The following is a 19,909-nucleotide window of genomic DNA, read 5'->3' on the forward strand; positions in this document are numbered from 1 at the left end:
ATCCAGATCTCGAAATATTTCCGGAACTCTATTTTCGGTATAGCCATCAGAGCCGTCTTCGATTTTTCCATTACTTCCTTTCGGCTTTTAAAATGTGTCCCCCGCAGTGGTTTTTTAACTCGATTAAACAGAAAAAAATCACCTGATATGAGTGAATTCAGGGAGTCATATGACAATTTCATGGATAATGATGGCACTGTGCGACGATGCGTTAAAAAGGTGCAAAATCCACGTGTAGTTTTCCGAAAAATGCCTTTTTTGACGAGTTGGTTCACGAAAACGCTCACACCGTTTTATGACACCCAAATAATAGTCCTTTTTAACTGTCTGACCTTCTGGGAAATATTCGTGAATTACAATACCGTTGTAATCCATAAAAACCGTGGGCGTCGTTTTCTTTTTTGACTGACGAAGTGATTTTTTTGGTCTTGGTTCATCTCGAGCTCTCCACATATTAGTAGAAATCTTAATCAGAGAGGTGGCAATCCAACAAAAAAAAATAAAAAGTAAAACTCAAATCAGTTGACTTAAAGCGTCACCTGGCGATTGTTTCGGGAACTTTTTGATCAAGGTGGTATGTCGTCAGAATCAGCTCCAATTTTGAACTGTAAAATAATAGAATGAGGCAATGAGCTATTTCGTACCTATTATATTTGTAATATTTTTTTAATGTTTTAATTTGATTGATTGCTGTATTCAGTTATGTGTTTTGTTAATTTTTTCTTATTATTTCTAGTTTTTTTTTTGTTTTTGGTTAATTTGATATTTAAATTTTATTTTTCTTTCATTTTTTATACATATCTCGTACTTTTATAATTTTTTCATTGTTTAATTTTATTATATTTTGCTTCATGATATTTTAGCTCATTATCATCTTAATTCTATTACTTTCTATATCCTAACTTGATTCAATATAACTGAATTCAATTTGAAGCGTTTTTTTGTTTAGCTCTAACATATTCTACCTATTTTAATTTCATCTTTATTCTCTGCCAGCCTTAGCATGCCTGTCCCTGTAACTCGAACGGAAAGTATCCAGAAAGTTTTCATTGGCTTTGCTCTACATTCAGTAAGATTTCATGACCTCATACTCTCATATTATTCAGACCCCTGGTAATCAGTTTGAAATCTCTGCAATCCGACTATCTATTTTATTATTATCTTTCGCGAATCTATCTTAATACCCCATCTAGAGGGCCTCGTAATTTAGATTTTTTTTCAATATTGGCTTTATAAGAACTCTGTATGTAAGAAATGCACCTATCATGCAAGTTCTGATAGAATTTAATACTATTTACAAATATATTGGGACTGATTTTGCTTCTTCTAAATACTCTTTCACTAAACTTCTTAATTATGCCTATAAATAATTTGATTTAGTATGTTTTACGGATGATGATAATTATGTAATTTGTTAAAACATCTGTATTAGATTAATCTAGACTCTTTATGAGGTTTGTAATTCGACCTAATGGCCTTTTATGCACTCTACTCATTTTAATCCCTGATTCAGACCCTGTTCCCTTATTAAAGTTAAGATAGAGCAGTTGGCCAAGATGTCTCAAACTTCTCCACGCTATAGCGCTACATTCCAGAAGATAATGCATTAGAGTCTCCTCGGATTTGTCGCAGAAACGACAGGAGTCAGTACACCATATACCGATCATGTGCAGATGATTACGAAGTCTACATCAGTATTAGTCTGTAAAAAGCCAATTTGTTTCTGTTGACTCATTTTTACTTCAATAAATAAATAAATAACTCTGATGCCCCTTATTTTATTTTATTTCATTAATTATTTTAATTTATACAATTTTTCGATATACTTCACCCGTTATGCTTTAAAAACCGATCTTGCCTTTCTGAAATTTTCTTCAGTGTAGTGTTTACCTTAACTGAGCTTCATATGCAACCCTGCATTTCGATTTGCTCTGATCGCGCAAAGGTAACAAATATTTGTTGATTGTCAATTTGTGTGCAATTATTATTATACAATTTACTGTAAACCTGTTGTATAACTTTTAAAAAGCGTGCAAAATTTGTGAACAATTTGAGCAAATGTAAAATCCCTATTAAAAGTATCGAATTTAATGTATGGAATTCTAATACGCAGAGGCAACAGGTCTGTCTGCATGCCACACGACGCAGATAAGCTTGCTCATCAGTAGGGCAACAAAAGGCTGGTAGTTGAAAACAATAAGGCAACAACTACAATTACTCCAACAATATTAACCACATCAATAACACCAGCCAAACACACCCAGCTTTAATACAGTGGTTATATTAGCCAAATTATTCAAAACTCTGGCAGTGACGCCGACGCCAACCGCGAGAACGACGACAACGTCAACAATATCGCTGGTGGCGCTGTGCCGTTTGTTCGCCATAAGTTTGGAATAACATTAGCATTAACGAATGTTGGGAGTGCGACCGGGACTTGTGGTTTGTTAAATTCCCGTTGTGCATAAATTCAGCGAGAGCTTGGCATGTGCAACCGGTGTAGAGATAATGTGTAGTAGGGTAAATCGTCCAGCGATAAATGATGTGAGAAAATTGCGAAAACAAAAATAAAAAAAGTAATAAAAGTAACTGATTTAAGTGCTATCTGCTTGGCGTGCAGCGGTAAGTGCTGTAGTCACTTACAATGCTGACGCTCCTCGGTGAGTGTCATCTGTGGAGTTTACGGGATGAAGTGCGCATCAAATCAACCGATCTGGGAGCCTTCCGCTACACACGCAATCGAGAAGTTCAACAGCAGAATACTGAGTTGATGGCGCTCGCTAAGCGAGACTATATCGAACGACGCAGTGGTATTACGGTGCTGAAAAATAGTCGCAAGGCTCCAGGTCGCTTAAAGGATAACATTAAAAGGTTAGAGGAATTACTGCGAACATATAAAATCGTGCACTCCGAATGGCGAGATGCAGCACAAGTGCTCCTGCTCTTTGCAAATGGTATTATTGCGCACATTTGCGTGGACGCAGCAACAGGTGACATACTGCGTATGGTTTATGAGAAATACTTCGTTGGTAAGCTTGCATCGGAAGTCATCACCGATGGTAAGTAAAAAAATGTACAAATATCACAAACTGGTGGTATGGAGGGGGGGTATTTATGTAGATGGTTGTGTGCAGCCACTAGAGCTGGAGATTGTGTGTTGCGCGCCGCGCTGGAGAAATTTGCATTTGCGCATACCCATGGGCATGCGCGCATTCACACAGTTTCACATGCAATTAATGTTAATTAATTTCGCTACAACTTTGCTGTGATTTGTTTCTTTTTTTCCTTCTACACTTGTTTTTGCTTTACACTTAGTAGTTAATTTGTTTTGTTGTTTTCTGTCTGATATCTGTTGTAGCGTTTTTCACACGTTCCCACATCGTCTTGGCCTACAACACGAACCAGTTGACGGTGGTGCATTTGCAGAAACCGAATACACGGCAGCAAGGGCCTGAGAAAATTAACAATATGGATCCGCGCATATTTCATGTGATAATACCGGGACCGTCGGAACGAAAATTGTCACGACATCTAACGGTGAACAGCAGTGCAGATCTATTTGTCATATGGACGAAATCCTCACAAAATGAAGTTTATCCTTGGCGACCAACGATACGCGATCAAGATCGGGCGAATATACACGTGTTTAAATTAAAAGGGTGAGTATAGGAAAATTGTAGCCCTACAATTCTAACCTACGAAGTCAACAGCCAGATTACATATTTATGTATGTCCGTTAAAAATTCTGCTCCACAATTACAAGAAAGATAAATGGCTCTACACGTTCTCCCGACAGACGGTTTTACGTTACCGGAACGATCAGGATTTACTATATATCTGTCCAAGGACTGTCTCTCCAGTAGCACTTCCCGCACATGTGTGGGGAATGTTTTTGCTGCTACAACAACAAGAACAAATTTGTTAAATTACGAACAACGCGCCAAAGGCTGATCATATGTACGTGACTGGTATCACAAGCTCTAGTTCCGAGAATGATTGAGGCCAATCACAACGCGTAGAGCTCGAGTTGTTCCCTCGACCCGGATTTATACATATCTAACCTAGGATTGTATCATTCGTATAATGCATGCAAGATATCTCTTATCTCAAAAACTGTATAAGCTGATCCCATAAGCTGGTCTCTTCGTGGTACATATCGTCTAATTCTGAAGAAATGAACTTAAAAAGCAAACCATTATCGGTTAAGAGTTCCTTGAAGTAGTCACTGTTTTATCAGCCCAAGGCCGTAGTTCATACTTTTGAATATCTATCTGTAATTATGATTACCACTTCGAAAGGTTGATATAGTCTAAAAGGTTAAAAAATATTTCAAATCTGTTATAACTATTACGAGTGCCTCAGAATTAAAGGTTATTGCATAACCCAATTCAATTATTATTCCCTTAGCCGCATAGACACGAAGCATTTTCTTGTAATAATCATTTGAGATTCGGTTTGCCTGAGCAGGGTCAGTTATCACGTACATCGTATAGTTCGTACATCTTTATAGTTTCTTTTTTTTTTTCAGAATGCAAATTGAGTCCGTTTCGTATTGTTGGTCTGAAAATGATCCGCTCTCTGTGGATTTCCTACGTTCAGCCGAAAGTCAAATTCTCACCGTAGAGCAGAAAGTGTCACGAAAGGGTGAAATATCTGCCGAAGTATGTACCTACGAAATAAACTCCGGTAAAATGCAACGCGCCACAGTCACATCAATTTCAATGGGTACTCAAATCTGCTGTCACGCCTTCAGTCCGGATCAAGAGAAACTGTTCTTGGGCTCGATCGATCGCAAACTTTGCCTACACGATTTAGTGCAGCAAGTCACAAAAGTTGCCTCACAAATTGACATCGTAAGTTTTATACTTTTATGCAAATATGTATCTGCTTTAATTAATTGGTTTCAAACTCTTTCTCTTGTAGATACCCACACAATGTGCCTGGCACTCGGATAGCAGCATTGTTATGGTCGCCAATGAGCGTGCACAATTCCAATGTTTTGACCTCGCCCTAACGGCAGTGGGTAATCAGTTGCAGAGCGAAGATGTCACTCCACTGAATTTATTGGATCTTTCACACTACTTCACCATACAACCAACACTGCTGCGTATTACCTTTAGCCGCAAGCCTGATATGTCACAGCATTCATTGCCTTATGTGCAAACCGATTGTTTGCTACTATTGCATTTCGAGCATGGACCATTAGGTTGTTTGCGACTTTTTGCTGGCGCCGGTATGCGTGGCGATATACACAATTCGGGCCTGACCGCTGATGTTTTAGTTGACAAATATTTGTCGCTAAATCAACTGGAGAAAGCGGTAAATCTGCTGGTGGCGCTCAACTGGGAAACATACGGGGCGATGTGTTTGATATCACTGCACAAGATTGCGAATCATGTCTTCTATCGTGGCGATGCGAAACGTGTGCGAGTGGAATTGTTGGGAAAAGCGCTAAAGACATTCACCGATGAACTTTCCGAAGAGACAAAAGATGAGTTCAGCGACCAAGTCTTCGATCTGAAACGACGATTTTTCTTTTATCTACTGCGGTATGTTATAAAATTAATTATTAATAGAATTAATAATTTGTAAAAACTTACATATTTGTAGGAAACATATGTACGCAGAGGCTTTTGAAGTCGCCGAGGATATTGAAGACTATGACCTGTTTATGGATCTATTCAATGTAACGAAATCAAATACGAATTTAATTGAATTCTCAACAGCTGCCTTCAGCCAAGCTGCGACTATACTGCACGAAGAGGAGGGTCATGGCAATGGCGTAGGTGGCTTAGCAATTAGCAACCTAAGTCTGATTGCCGATTATCGTTCGGAATCCGTTTGCTCGCAATCAACGTATTCCGATCTACAAATTCTGAAGAGAAGTAAACTACAACACAACAACTACACAAAAGAACATTCGAAAAACTATGTGCCACCCTTGCCATCATTTAAATCGAAAATATTCAACGCCGAAATGATAAAAATTAATATTCCAAAGCCAGAACTACGCATGGAAAACACGCAAGAAACATTGCGCACACGCCCGCCACCACCACCGCTCCCATTGCCATCGCTGCGCAACATTAAGGTTTCACAAAATACAATGATTGCGACAGGTACAAACAGCACACTGGCCGAGCTATCCATGAAGAGTGGCAGCGACTTGAATAATGCTGGAAGTGGTACATATAAACCTTAAATCAATATTTGCTTCTTACAGCACACTTTCTAATAACTTTCCTCTTTTTAAGGACATATTGCTGCCCCAGCTGTTACCCTGTTACCTTGGCAACAGCAATTGCCAGCAGATGCTAAGGCGCCAAACTGTACACCACCGCATACCGCTACAATGCTACCACGGATCCCTACTAATAGCAACAATGCCCATGTGCTGGCATCTGCGAATTCAGCGCATGCACAACCCACCTCCACAACTTTCGTGCACCATGCTTCACCGGCTGTTGTGGCTGAAAGCTCCTTGCCATTACCACAGAAACATATGCAATCGCTTCCACCGCCAGTGCTTACGCAAACTTCTGCTGTTGCTGCCATTGGGTTGCAATCTGGTATTTATAAACCAAAGTACTATCAGCACCCTTTGGTATCTGGCACAATACCACCTACTTTGGCGGCGACGAGTGAGGATCATCAAAAGCGTTTGTTACAAAAAAAGCCCACCGCATCAATACTATCGAACAGTTCCACACAACAACTGCAACAAAATGGTGGTAATTTGGTCAACGGTGGCAATGGTACACCGCTTACAAATGGTATGCATAAAGAGTTGCACAGTGGCGGTGGAAATGGTCGCAATGCTGCCGGCGAGAAGAATAAAGTAAAGTTCTCCGACACGGTACAGGTCGCTGTTGTGCCAGTAAGTAGGGAAACAAATTTATACTGTTGAAGTTGTTCTATAGTTGTGTTTACACTTTCGTTGTAGGAGATCCCACGTAAGGAAAAGCCACAACCACCGAAACGTAATGGCTATTCACGTCCTTTGTCGCGCAACATAACAAATCCGAAAAAAGAACTAGCCGATAGTCTGCCACTGTGTCATCCCCACGATGAATATTTAAAAGATTTTAATCCTTTATCAGCAGGTACTCTTGAAATGGATATTTGAAATTAGTGCAATTCATATGTTGCTCATTTTTTTAGCCGAAGAAATGCCTCGTCCGCCAATAAAGTCCAATAATCGTGAAGAAGCCTCAAAGTCGCGCAAACCGAACACTACTTCGCAACCAGCCATTAAAGTGGTCCATTTCGGAGTGGTTTAACATATCATCTCTGTTTCATATTTCCGCTTTGGCGCTAAAGGTGCTAGCACAATAAAAACATTGCAATAGAAGCTGTGCTAATAAAACATCGGTTTATGCTGTATAGATTTAAGTACTCCACATTTTTTGACACTCCAGCACGAAAAGTAAAAGTTTGACTTCTACTCTTAGCTAAAGATGAATCAAAAGTCGATTAAGGAATTCCATTGCCGTCCAATAGTGAAAGCTTTAAATAGTACATTCCATTTAGAAATAAGTTGAATTTAGTATTTTTATTCACATTTTATGATTTAAATTAACTGCAACAAATACATATGCGTATGTACACGTGTACGCTTATCTGTACCATCCATGTACAAGTACAACTAAAAACAATTATTTGATAATTATTTTTTCTTGGGGCCACCCATACCGCCTGCTTGCATGCGTTCCAATTCTGCCTTCAAATCGAGCAGATCACGATCAGGTACATAGCGGCGCTCTTCAAAGTCCTCAGAGTGCTCTTGTACACTTAGCTGCACACCTTCCGGCAAGGCAGCTTGTGCGATGCGAAAGAAAACAGGGTACACAGGTGCGGCCACATCAATCATTTGCAGAGTGCGTTCGTAAATAGTCAACTTGTACTCGGCGTCGACGACAGCTGAGTTAGGGCGCAGTTTTTGTACACGAGTGGTTTGTGGGGGCAAAGCGTAACTAAAATAAGGAAGATGTTTGGTAATTTTTGCTTTTATGTTTTTGTGGACATACACACCAATCGGACACATCGATTTCTAGGTATTCTGCAACACTGTGTAAGTAGCGTTGGTAGCTCTCAAGTATCGGAAAATCGTAACCTTTAATTTGCACATTGAGGCAGGAATATTGTGGATATGTGGGTTTTAATGACTGTAAATAAAATTTAATTTTGTATTACATTGTTTTAAGAAGCAACTTTTCGAGTACTTCTAGGTAATCCGGTTCATAGACACTGCGTCCATCGCTGTACTGCCGTGTTGAAACTGTGTTAACGGTGGCTGCAGTAGTGTGTAATAGACGCGGGACAAGTGGACTCAGCTGTAAAATAAAAAGTTTAATTTATCTATTGAATTAATAATGAAAATCATAAGAAAATTACCTTTCTCAGCATATTTGTCGTATTTTTTCTTCAACTTTTGTAATGGAGGTTATGTCACAGACAATAATGCCAAACTACGTTGTTTGCCCTGAAAACATATGTTGACTTGTTTACATGCAAAAAGGGGACAAAATGAAACAGCTGTTGTTTGTTTATGCTCCTTTAGAGGAATGCAACTTATTTAATATTGGGAAAATTCGTCCGAACTAGATTTTGGTTTTGCAGACTTTTAAATCACTATATTTATGAGCGGCTCTAGCCAACGCAAGCCTGGAAAGCAAATCTTATTAAAATGTGCCATATCGTATTATTTTTTACAGTGTCGTTTGTTTATTTTGCTTTTTTCTAGCACACACACATATAAATATGTTAAAAATGACAATCGGTCGAAGGAGACTGTCAGAATTTTTTGTTTTTCGTTTTGTGTTCTGCCTATTTGCTGAGTCTGCTTGTTGACGTCGATTTTCCGTGAAAATTTTGTGATTGTTGGTATAAATTTCTAAACAAGAAAATTTATTATAATCACTTTTATGTATATTATATTCAATTTGATTGCAGAATCTAAATCTCAAATAAGGAAGTGGTAAATAAATAATAATGTTGAGAAGAAAACTACTGGTGGTGGTGAAAGCGTTTCTAATGGTGGCTTTGTTTGTGCCAGTGACGCATGGAAAATCTGATCCTGGCAAAACTATGAAAATACTAACGCCGGTAGGTACTAAAATATTATTTGAAATATAGGAAATATATGTATATATGCACATCTTCAATTCAAATTCCTTCAACATAAAACAAAATCTGTTTCTTTTGTTTCATTTTGCCCGCAGAGCGCAAATGTGGCACGTGAACAGCGACCATTGCTAGCCAACTCTAAAATAAAAGTGCACAGTAAGTTATATATTTTTGGGAAATATTAAAACCATTTTTTAACTAAAGCCGCTTTCCGTGATTCCACATAGTCGAATGTGAAAGCCATGAGCAGTTAAATGTTATCGTTACATGGACACTTTTTGAACGACCATGTTGGTATGATAAACGCTTGGTGAGTAAATGCCATTAATCTATGTCCATATGATTTAGCTCCTTGGTTATAAAACAATCATAATGTATTAATAATTACAGCCCGAAAGTTTGTACAATGCTTATGAGCAGCAATTGCAATTGCAAAACAAATCAGATTCCGGTTTCATTACCATGGACACGAAAAATTCCTTATGTCCAATGCATCCAATTTTGCTACCCGAAAAACCATGGCCAATACGAGAAACAACCGGTGCAGCAGCAAAAGCACCAGGCGCAGCTGCAACGTCATCACCAGCCACGGCTGCGTTGCAATCAGCGAATACATTCAAACATCCTACAGCGGTAAATAAAAATATAATATTATATATATTTGTTGAACCTATTACGAACACTAGGTTAATGAATGATATCCAAAACTTTTGTTTTCGCAATGCTTTTTGACATTCACTCATCAACTAATGCGATAAGAAAACCTAAAATATGAAAATGCGTGCAAATGGGTGTGTGGCGCAGGTTGTGTGTCATACATACCATAAAAGTGGGAATAACACATTTTTATCGGTTGACATGTTTATCATATAGAAAAAAAAAAGAAAACAGTGTCGATAAGACGTATATATGTTCTAAAATTAATCAAACTTTAACAGAAAGTCTAACAGAAGTTATGACTAGCGGCAGCTAGACGAACTTGCACACTTAATTTGTTTAAAAAGAAAAAAAAAATTACTTACAATTTTTGAACGCAATTAAAAATAAAGAATGGGGTATGGGTAGAAACAAACAAAACCTCTAATGTAGCCTGCTTAAACTAAGTTTCTAGCAAACAGTTTTTGTAATAACTTATCAGTAGGTATATGATAATGTCTTAGTTTAGTTATAAGTTCGCTAAAAACGAGTAAACAATATTAGAAATTCTTTCAAAATCGTTTGTTCCCTTGACTATTCATAAGTCGCACTGATCAAGCACTTGCTCCGCTAGAATTTCTGTGAAGTGTATGGGAAATTTTTCATGCTATTATAACAATACAAACAGCTCTATATTGAAGTTATCAGTGGCAGTGGTACCAAAATTTGTATAATTATGATTTATAAGGAAGACCAACATTCATGAGAATACGAACTGCGTAGCAATAATAATTTTCGGCCCAAGTAACAAAACGTATATGTACGTAAATCATAGACAGTTGATCCCTATGTTGAAAACCTTATCTTAGTATTCCCACTAAGGAGCGTTTGTCTGACTGTGTCGAAGAAAGCTTTAGTAAATCCCCTATTCTAGAGCATTTTTGTTTGATCAACAGTCCTTGGTCGAATAATATAGGTATTATATTTCTAATTTTAAAATATATGCGTTTTCTAGCGAATTCTTAAGTTAGTCAAATATTCAGTTGTCATAATGTGCCAACTTCGTATTTAGTGCTTTTTCAATATTTTGTTTCTCTCTCCAGCCATATGCAAAAACTATCATAACTATCGGCAGAGATGGCATCTACGATTTGACACTGAAAATTGAGGCTGCCAAAACATCCGACGCATCAGACTTTTCCTCGCTCGTTCAACTGGATATTGTTGGCCCCGATGGCGGTTACCTCTCAGCCATTGATCACCCATTGTTGGCGGTAAGTTAAACCCCATATTATACATAATCTAAAAACAAAAATAATTCGTCTTTTTTCACACCGCTAGTTCTATGGCATAATGTGCGTTGTCTATGTGATTTTCGGCGTTATCTGGCTCTCTGTGTCGTTCATGCAATGGCGTGATCTGTTGCGCATACAATTCTGGATTGGTGGCGTCATACTGCTGGGCATGTTAGAGAAAGCCTTCTTCTACGCACAGTACTACAGTTTGAACACGACAGGTGTTCCCGTGCAGGGTGCTGAACTGGTGGCGGAATTCGTTTCGTGCGCAAAACGCACCTTGGCTCGCATGCTTGTCATTATTATGAGTCTAGGATTTGGCATTGTAAAGTGAGTATATCTACGTTGCTATCCAGCGCGAACTACTTCCAAACACTTGTGTCAATACTATTTAGATTTTTAGACAGTCATTTAACGGACAATGACTTGATAATTAGCTTATATAAGTTTTGTTTTTTGCTTCGCGTGCGAATAACAAAAATATTAGCTGCTGGCTTTTGCATTTTGGTAACAAGGTGTACTTTATTAGTACACCAACACCCACATTTGTGATATACATATATGAATTAATAATTTAATGCATTTTTTAATTTTTTCTTTGTTCTCATCTCGTTTGTTTTAGACCGCGTTTGGGTCCAATGCTTCATCGCGTGGTCGGTGTTGGTGCGCTTTACTTTGTGCTGGCCTGCGTTGAGAGTTATTTGCGTGTGACAAGCACGAAAACCGATGAGCAGCTGGTTGCCGCCATTCCCTTGGCTGTGCTGGACACAGGCATTTGCTGGTGGATATTCACCTCGCTGGTACAGACCACCAGAACGCTGCGCTTGAGAAGGTGTGCAATTCGCGCATCGTTTAGCATACAATCAAATGCGCTAATTTGTTTTGCCTTTGCTTAATATTTCTTTTCTTTCAGAAATATGGTTAAATTGTCGTTGTATAGACACTTCACAAACACACTGATATTCTCGGTGATTGCATCAGTGATGTTTATGTTGTATGCATTGCATGTGCGCAAGACACAAAACTGTACACCGGTAAACTGGCGTGAATTTGAAATTCGAAGAAAAATTTTATTTTTAATTCGTTTTACAGGTTTGGCGTAATATTTGGTTAGATACCGCCTTCTGGCATGTGCTTTTTTCGGTGTTATTGCTGGTGATTATGATTTTGTGGCGCCCCACAAACAATAATCAACGCTATGCCTTCACACCGTTGCTTGATGCCCCCGAAGATGAGGATGACGATGGTAAGTAATCAGTAACTGAGCTCAAATAAGCAGTAGTTTTGGTAGCTGAGCTTGCTTTTGGTAAATACCAGCCATAGGAAGTCAAATTTTGTATTAACCCTCCGTTGGACACCTTTTTGAAAACCTTTCGTTGGGCACCAGGGTCTCGCTTGTTTTAGTCCTGTTCGAGGATCCTTTTTGAAAGGTTATATCCATAAATCGATAGAAAATTAAATTTTAGGAAGCTACCTGGAAGCTCAAGTCGTTAGCTTTAATAGAAATATGTTAAATTCACGTTAAAAGTTGAATAAGCCAGTCTGGCCAGACCCAGGTGCCCAACGGAGGGTTAACTATGCAAAAGATGATCATGCCCATTTACCCATCTCATCTAACATACCTATCCAACTCGTCCAACCGCGTAAAAACACTACGTTTTCTCGGCGTACCATTAGGTGACCTCGATGACAAAAGTTAGTGAAGCACAGAGCAGGGCTTAATACGTATATTGCTACAACAGCAATAAAAGGTTCAAATTGGTTTTTGTTTATTTAAGTTTCTTTTTTGCTTGGAAATCTATTTCCTTAATAAATCAAGCCTCAAACATTCCTGCGCAGCCCTGTATATGCATCTTAAATATCTATTAATCCTAAATGAATCCTGGCATACGAATCAAGACGATCCACAAGAGATAACCTTTTTAAATTTGTCCTTTAAAACTCAGCTATCGGTAGCGCCTATTGGAAAGGAGTTTAATGAGCGAAACCTCTCTGACCTACAATATTGTTGTTGTTGCAGCAGCTTAACAAGTATTCCCCCTGGAGTGACTGCCATTGGCCCGAAATAAATTCGGGTCGTTCCGGTAACGTAGAACGTAGATCAAATATCAAAATACAGCACTTTCTCAATTCAACATAATCTACTTCATGCTGTAGATTAGATTTCTCTTAACTGTGCAAGACCTCCAATACCCTTCATAAGGCGAAAACAGTCTTAGAGGCCGTTCGACGAACGATTAAAGTGTTGACTTGACTGTACCATTTGTCTAAAGATCCGATTATAATTTGACCTTATTCTTAATTGATCCTGAGCCTTTCTGTGGACTTACAAAAGGTCACATCAACGAAATTTTCATAAGGTGGAAGGAGAAGAAGTTCGTTGAACACTGGCGAAATTCTATCGGGCATCGACAAGCGAAAAAATTCCTAACGCCGAACACAGGAATTTTCGATAAGCTATCATACTTTAACTGAGCAGAGTAGACTTAAGACTTTTAACTGGTTACTTTACAGGCCAGTGTAGCCGGACATATCACTTAAACAAAATTGATCTCTCTGAGACCATCATCTGCCGATTCTGTGAAATGTACACTGAAAATTCAGAACTCATCTTTGGCAATGTCCTGCACTATGCAGAAAAGGGCTACACTACCTTGGTGGTATTGATGTGCAATCATATAAAATATGGAACAATAAACCCCAGAATGTGCTAAACTTTTAAACAGCCTTAAAATAGAGGGCACCTCAGCAGGCTTTCCACAATAGATCTCTTTTATTGTTGTTGTTGTTTTAACAGCATAGTTTGCCCTGTCAGTGTAGGTATATCATCTGTCATCTTCGTCTAGCTCATCTAGGGGTAGGCCCAGGAAACATGCTGTTTCGACAGGTTGGGTCCAGAGGGAGAGGGGGGTTAGATGAGTCTGATTAAGGGGGCATGTGAAGAGGTGGTTAGTGTCGTGCGGGGTACCTTCACATGCCGGACATGTGTTTGGTATGTCGGGGTCAATTCTGGATAAGTAGGAGTTTAACCTGCTACAATATCCAGAACGTAATTGTGCCAATGTTACACGAGTCTCACGGGGAAGCTGGAGCTCTTCATCTGCAATGGGTGGTGGTTGGACTCCGATTACGGCATTCACGGGACGGGAGTTCATGAAGGTGGTAACGGTCTCCCGGTGGATGTCGTTTATTGACTGTCTGAATACTGTCCGGTCCAGTAGGTTACGGTCAGTTTTGTCCTGGAGTTCGTCAGCGTAGTCGAGGAGGTGGCTCCTGACGTGCCTGGGAGGCGGCTCAGGCTCAAGCAGGTGTCTGCAGGGGTGAAACCTGCGGTAACACCCCAGCAGGAACTGCTTGCTGAGCAATTTGTTGTGCTCCGCGACTGGGAGCATTTGTGCCTCGTTGTGCAGGTGTTGTATGGGTGACATCAGGAGGCACCCGGTCGCTGTCCGAATGGCGGTATTCTGACATGTCTGAAGCTTTATCCACTGCGAATCACTAGTACCAGGCGACCAGACAGGCGCAGCATAGTTTAGAACCGGCCGGCCAATTGCCTTAAATGTCGAAAGCAACAGTTCTTTGTCCTTGCCCCAAGTGCTGCCGGCCAGCGATTTGAGGACCTTGTTGCGATTTTGGACTTTAGTGGCAATTGCGGTTGTATGCGCAGAGAAGGAGAGCAAGCTGTCAAAGGTTACACCCAAAATTTTGGGGTTATTCACAGTCGGAATTGGTGTGTCGTCGACTTTTACCTTAAGGGACAGCTTGACCTCCTTTGTCCAGGTGGTGAAAAGGGTCGCCGTGGACTTGGTGGGGGAAAGTTGGAGATTCCTCGCAGTGAAAAAGCGAGAAAGGTCGGTGAGGTAGTTGTTCACTTTGGAACACAGGCCATCGATGTCATTGCCCGACGTCATTATCGTGCAATCGTCAGCGTATGAGATCAGGGAAACTCCCGCTGGTGGTTGGGGGAGCTTCGAGATGTAGAAGTTAAAAAGCAAGGGTGAAAGGACACCACCCTGCGGTACGCCTTGCTTAATCTTCCTCTGCTTTGACATTTGATCTCGAAAAATCACTGACGAGTGCCGACCGCTCAGGTAGTTCGCGGACCACCTCTTCAGCCCTGGCGGGAGTGTCGACTGATAAATATCATCTAGTAGCGTGGAATGGCTGACTGTATCGAAAGCCTTCTTTAGGTCCAACGCTACTAGGACAGTCCTCTCGCAGGGGCGGTTTTGGTTAAGCCCGCGATTTATCTGGGCGTTTATGGCGGTGAGTGCCGTGGTGGTGCTGTGCACTCGTCGGAATCCGTGCTGATGTGGGGCTGGGGCCAGATGTGTCGTGAAGAGTGGGAGTAGGAGGGCTTCAAGTGTCTTCACTACTGGGGAAAGGAGAGTTATCGGCCGATAAGACTCCCCTTGGTTGGCGGGTTTCCCAGGTTTCAATAGTGGGACCACTCTCCCTGCTTTCCACTTGTCAGGGATGATGAGAGTGGCCAGAGACAAATTGAAGACCCTTGTGAGGTATCCTACTCTCAGGGGTCCCAGATGCTTCAGCATCAGCGCGTTTAGTCCGTCAGGGCCAATGGCTTTCGATGATTTCGACTTGTTGATGGCCCCCTGAACCTCATCACCGGAGAAAGTAAGTGGCGCACTGTCGTTCGTCAGTTTGTGCAGCCTTCTGGTAACACGACGTTTGGTTCTGTCGCCCGGAGGATGCAGTGTAAACAGCCGGCTAAAATAGCTCGCGCATCTCTTCGGGTCCGACGAAGTACAACTGTTGAAGGTGATAGCCACCTTGTCGTTGTGTTTCGTCGGGTTCGACAGGGACCTAACGGTGGACCAGAGCTTACTCACTCCGGAGGTGAGGTTACAAGTCTTCAGGTGCTCAACCCATTTAGTCCGCTTATGTTGATTTACCAGTTGCCGGATCTCCAAATTGAGATCCCTTATGCGGGGATCCCCGGGATCGGCCTGGCGTAGGTGGTCACGCTCGTTTGCTAAACTGGCTGCTTCTGCTGGGAAGTGAGGACGGATGTCCTTATAACATCCAGCTGGGATGAAGCGAGCCGCAGCAGCTGTGAGCACCTTGCGGAATGCGCGTTCGCCGACGCGCACATCAGTGGGGATGGGAAGAGCGGCGAAGGTGTCCTTGGTGAATTCCGTGAAGCCGGCCCAATTAGCTTTTTTAAAGTTAAAATAGGACCGGTGATTCGCGGAAACGAAATCGGCAGGTCTCTCGATCGAGACGATAATGGGCAAGTGGTCTGATGCAAGCGATAGCATAGGTCGCCACGTTATGCTATTTATCAGACCCGCGCTAGCTATTGTTAGGTCAGGCGAGCTGCTACAATTGCCCACTACCCTGGTGGGGGCGTCGTCGTTCACTGTGCTGAATGTCGAGTCGTCTATCTGCTCTGCCAATTGCTGTCCCCTACGATTATTTGGCAGGCTTGAATGCCAAAGATCGTGATGCGCATTAAAGTCACCTACAACCAATCGGTTTTCACCTCTGATGAGCGCACCTATATCAGGGTGATATCCTGCCGGGCAGCAGGTGACAGGGGGTATGTATATGTTAAAAATTTCGAGCTCGGAATCGCCTGACCGGACCGCTATGCCTTGACATTCTAAGGTGCTGTCCCTGGGGTCGATTCCTTCATCGATAAGACGATACTGCACAGTGTGGTGGACTATAAACGCTAGGCCACCACCGTTGACTCGCTCGCGATCGTGTCTGTGCACGTTATAGCCATCCCTGGTGATCAGAGATGACCTAGCGTGCAACTTTGTTTCTTGGACCGCAGCTATCTTGATACTGTGCCGGTTCATGAAGTCGACTATCTCGTCGACCTTACTCGTAAGTCCGTTGCAGTTAAACTGGAGAAGCTTGAAGCTTCTCGGTGAGGTCAGTGTAATCCGGGGGGTGAGGGACGCGTGGGGTTGTCTACGTTGGACCTGCTGTGCAATCCACTGTGGTTGTTGCGGCCTGATGGTGGTGGGCGGCCGCGCCTCCGGGGGAGGTAGTGGGTGCAGAGCTCTGCAGCAGGGGGCAACGTAGGCAGTTGTCCACTCACGGGTGGTGCGCAGGCCGGAACATCTCCGAAAATGGCACCAGCCACTGCAGGAATTGCATTGGACTGATACCAGATTCCGAGGTATTACGGTCTGACACACGGAACAGACTGTACGGGGGACCAGGAGCTGCTGGTTTGTTCCCGCACTGGGGTTGGAGCAGGAAGGGATAGGAGGGGTTAAAGGGGAGTTGTGTTGCTCCGATAGGCTCCTCACCGTGGAGGTGTGGGTTGTGGTGGTGGTTGGTAGTGCCGGCCTATCAGGGGGTGTGGTAGCCGTGGAGGCATCAGACGCCTGTTGGCGGGAGCAACACGTGGCCACATACCGTGTGGACCACTCCCTGTGCGACTTAAGGCCTGAGCAGGTCTTAAGGTGGCTCCACCCGTTGCACTTATTGCACCTAACCGAGGTGGAGTTCGGGTGGAGCCGTTGATGGCAGACGCAGCAGTAGAATACCTCTGGCCCAGGGTTGGATTCGACTCCAGCCCTGAGGAGAAGTATTTGGAGCAGGTTTGCTGCGAGAGTTTGCTCCTGTGACGTAAGGGGTGGGGTGATATACGATACACTAGACAGGGCTAGTGTACTGGGGCGGCAGCCCTTGATCGGGAAAAACCCGAGTCATTCCGGTAACGTAGAACCGGCTGCCATGGGAATGGTCTCTTTTGGTCGCAGTGCGCAGTAGCCTAATAATAATAATAATTTGGCCAAATTGGAGCATTCGCACGACATCTATTACTGAAATACGCTAGTGCTTAGTCCCTGTGTTCAAAAACACTTTCTAATATTTCATAAATGGTATTTCTTGTGCTTACCATTAGCATCCTATAGCAGCACTCCTTCTTATGGAAACATAAATAAAAACTAATAAATGTCTAAAAAAAAATGTGAATAATATTTCCATCCCAACAGAGGAAGATCAATTTGTCGCCGATGCGTATGGCGTAAAAATGCGCAATTCCCATACAAATGGCGGTACCAAAACTCCACCAAATTCACAGCGCGCTACAACAACCGAGGAGGATGATTTGCGTTGGGTAGAAGATAATATACCATCATCAATAGCGGACCCAGCGTTGCCAGTTTTGGATTCGGACGAAGAAATTATAACTACGAAATTCGAAGTTTCGAAAATGCAATAGAGTTAGACTATAGTAAGAAAACAAAAAAAAAAAAAACAGCACGACACACACAATAAAAACAAAATACCATTAGATATTTGTGATTTTCTATGTTATTTTTTGCTAAAATATTTGTTACATTAATCATGAGACGTCTAAGCATTGCAAATGCAGCATTTCTTTCATTACTATTATTGATTGTATTTATTGAAAGAACTTTTAATTTATCTTTATTTAAATTAAATGATAAACGACTGCAAAAAACAGTCGTTTCAAATATAAAGCCGACAAAATATTTAAGTATGCACAAATTAAACTAGTAAATTTGCAAAATATGCGCGAAGTGTAAGCAAAAATATAAAAAATTGGGTTTAAAGTACTTTTCATCTTACAATTTTTTCGATAATTTTCTCACACATCTTAAGAGTTTTAAAATCTTTGATTTTCAATTTTTTTCAACACACTTTATTCTTTCCAAATATTTCGCTATACACCTTCCACTCAGTCGAATGTGTGTTCCTACAAATGCTAATAGAAATATTATACTATTGGGAGGTTGAATTAGTTTTAAAGGTGGCACACAGATGGCGCTATTTATCACTTTATCGCGTTGGTAATACTGAATATATATTCATGACAAAGCCTCATCCCTAGGCTTTGTTTATCAGTATCTGTCATTTCGCTGAAGTATAAACAACGCAGTGTTTTCGTGCTCCGAGTATGTCAACTTTCGTGCCGTCGAAACGCAATTTGCGGGAAGCTTTGCTTTTCTGCTTCAATTTGAAAAAAAATGCAGCCCAAGCCCGTGAATTGCTGCAGGAGGCCTACCCAGACCATACTCCGTCGATTTCAACATGTGAGTACTGGTTTCGACGATTCAAAAGTGGTGATTTTCACACCGAAGACAAGGAGCGTCTTGGCCAGCCCAAAAAGTTCGAGGACGCGGAATTGGGGGAATTGGTAAACGAGGACTCGTGCCAAACCCAAGAAGAGCTTGCTAAATCATTGGGCGTTGATAAATCAACCGTTTGCAAGCGTCTAAAAGCGATGGGAAAAAACAAAAGAAAAAAGAAAACAGCGTAAGAAATGCCTAGTCGAGGTATCAGTTTTAAAAGTAGTACACAACTACATATTTGACAAAAAAGGAAGGAGTGAAGAAAAATATGTTGTAAATCAATAACTAAAAACTACATTTTATACGTGTACTACATATTTAGATCTAAATGCTTATGTAACCATTAAACGAGACGTAAAATATTTTGTAAGTTTTAGATAACTGTAAAATGCTGTGGCATTATAAATTATAATTGTTTTTAGTTTTTAAAAATAATACGCATACAAAAACACATAAACACATGCACCCACTTAAAAATGTTGTATGTAATTTAGAATTGAAAGGCCATTACTATATGAACACACACACACACACACATAATAAGTATTTTTGTATATAGATAAAAATTACATACATATGTGAATATGCTCTTTTATTTTTATTATTTTTATTTTTCAATTTATACTATTTCCTTTAAAGTTTATAAATATATGCTGAATATCTAAATATAAATTGGTGCATTTTTTCAAATCTCTATTAAGAAAAGCGAGTATACATAAGTCTTCTTCTTTATTGGCGCGATAACCGTTTATGCGATTTTGGCCGAGATAC

General features: G+C 41.0%; 3 protein-coding genes across 4 annotated transcripts; 2 read left to right on the forward strand and 1 right to left on the reverse strand.

Annotated features, from left to right (window-relative positions):
- The first annotated feature begins 1,900 nt into the window (after nt 1-1,900).
- On the forward strand, nt 1,901-7,536 carry LOC128865266 (WD repeat-containing and planar cell polarity effector protein fritz). The gene is made up of 8 exons (XM_054105420.1): nt 1,901-3,059; nt 3,359-3,659; nt 4,529-4,853; nt 4,924-5,549; nt 5,611-6,185; nt 6,255-6,877; nt 6,944-7,103; nt 7,162-7,536. The coding sequence occupies exons 1-8, from the start codon at nt 2,645-2,647 to the stop codon at nt 7,278-7,280; spliced, it is 3,144 nt and encodes a 1,047-aa protein (XP_053961395.1). The 5' UTR covers nt 1,901-2,644; the 3' UTR covers nt 7,281-7,536.
- Nucleotides 7,534-8,505, reverse strand: LOC128865268 (39S ribosomal protein L48, mitochondrial). The gene is made up of 4 exons (XM_054105423.1): nt 8,395-8,505; nt 8,223-8,333; nt 8,032-8,165; nt 7,534-7,973 (listed from the first exon to the last, which is right to left on the reverse strand). The coding sequence occupies exons 1-4, from the start codon at nt 8,404-8,406 to the stop codon at nt 7,667-7,669; spliced, it is 564 nt and encodes a 187-aa protein (XP_053961398.1). The 5' UTR covers nt 8,407-8,505; the 3' UTR covers nt 7,534-7,666.
- Nucleotides 8,506-8,771: 266 nt separating this feature from the next.
- On the forward strand, nt 8,772-18,328 carry LOC128865267 (transmembrane protein 87A). Of its 2 annotated transcripts, none has more exons than XM_054105422.1 (11): nt 8,772-8,879; nt 8,953-9,105; nt 9,222-9,282; nt 9,354-9,436; nt 9,517-9,759; nt 10,866-11,036; nt 11,104-11,387; nt 11,680-11,889; nt 11,971-12,091; nt 12,150-12,303; nt 18,035-18,328. In XM_054105422.1, the coding sequence occupies exons 2-11, from the start codon at nt 8,992-8,994 to the stop codon at nt 18,262-18,264; spliced, it is 1,671 nt and encodes a 556-aa protein (XP_053961397.1). In that variant the 5' UTR covers nt 8,772-8,879; nt 8,953-8,991; the 3' UTR covers nt 18,265-18,328. The 2 variants fall into 2 exon arrangements, with proteins under 2 accessions (XP_053961397.1, XP_053961396.1); XM_054105421.1 differs by having other exon boundaries at nt 8,776-8,883.
- Nucleotides 18,329-19,909: the final 1,581 nt, after the last annotated feature.

The sequence above is a fragment of the Anastrepha ludens genome, chromosome 5 (assembly GCF_028408465.1).
Source record: "Anastrepha ludens isolate Willacy chromosome 5, idAnaLude1.1, whole genome shotgun sequence".
NCBI classification, from domain to species: domain Eukaryota; kingdom Metazoa; phylum Arthropoda; class Insecta; order Diptera; family Tephritidae; genus Anastrepha; species Anastrepha ludens.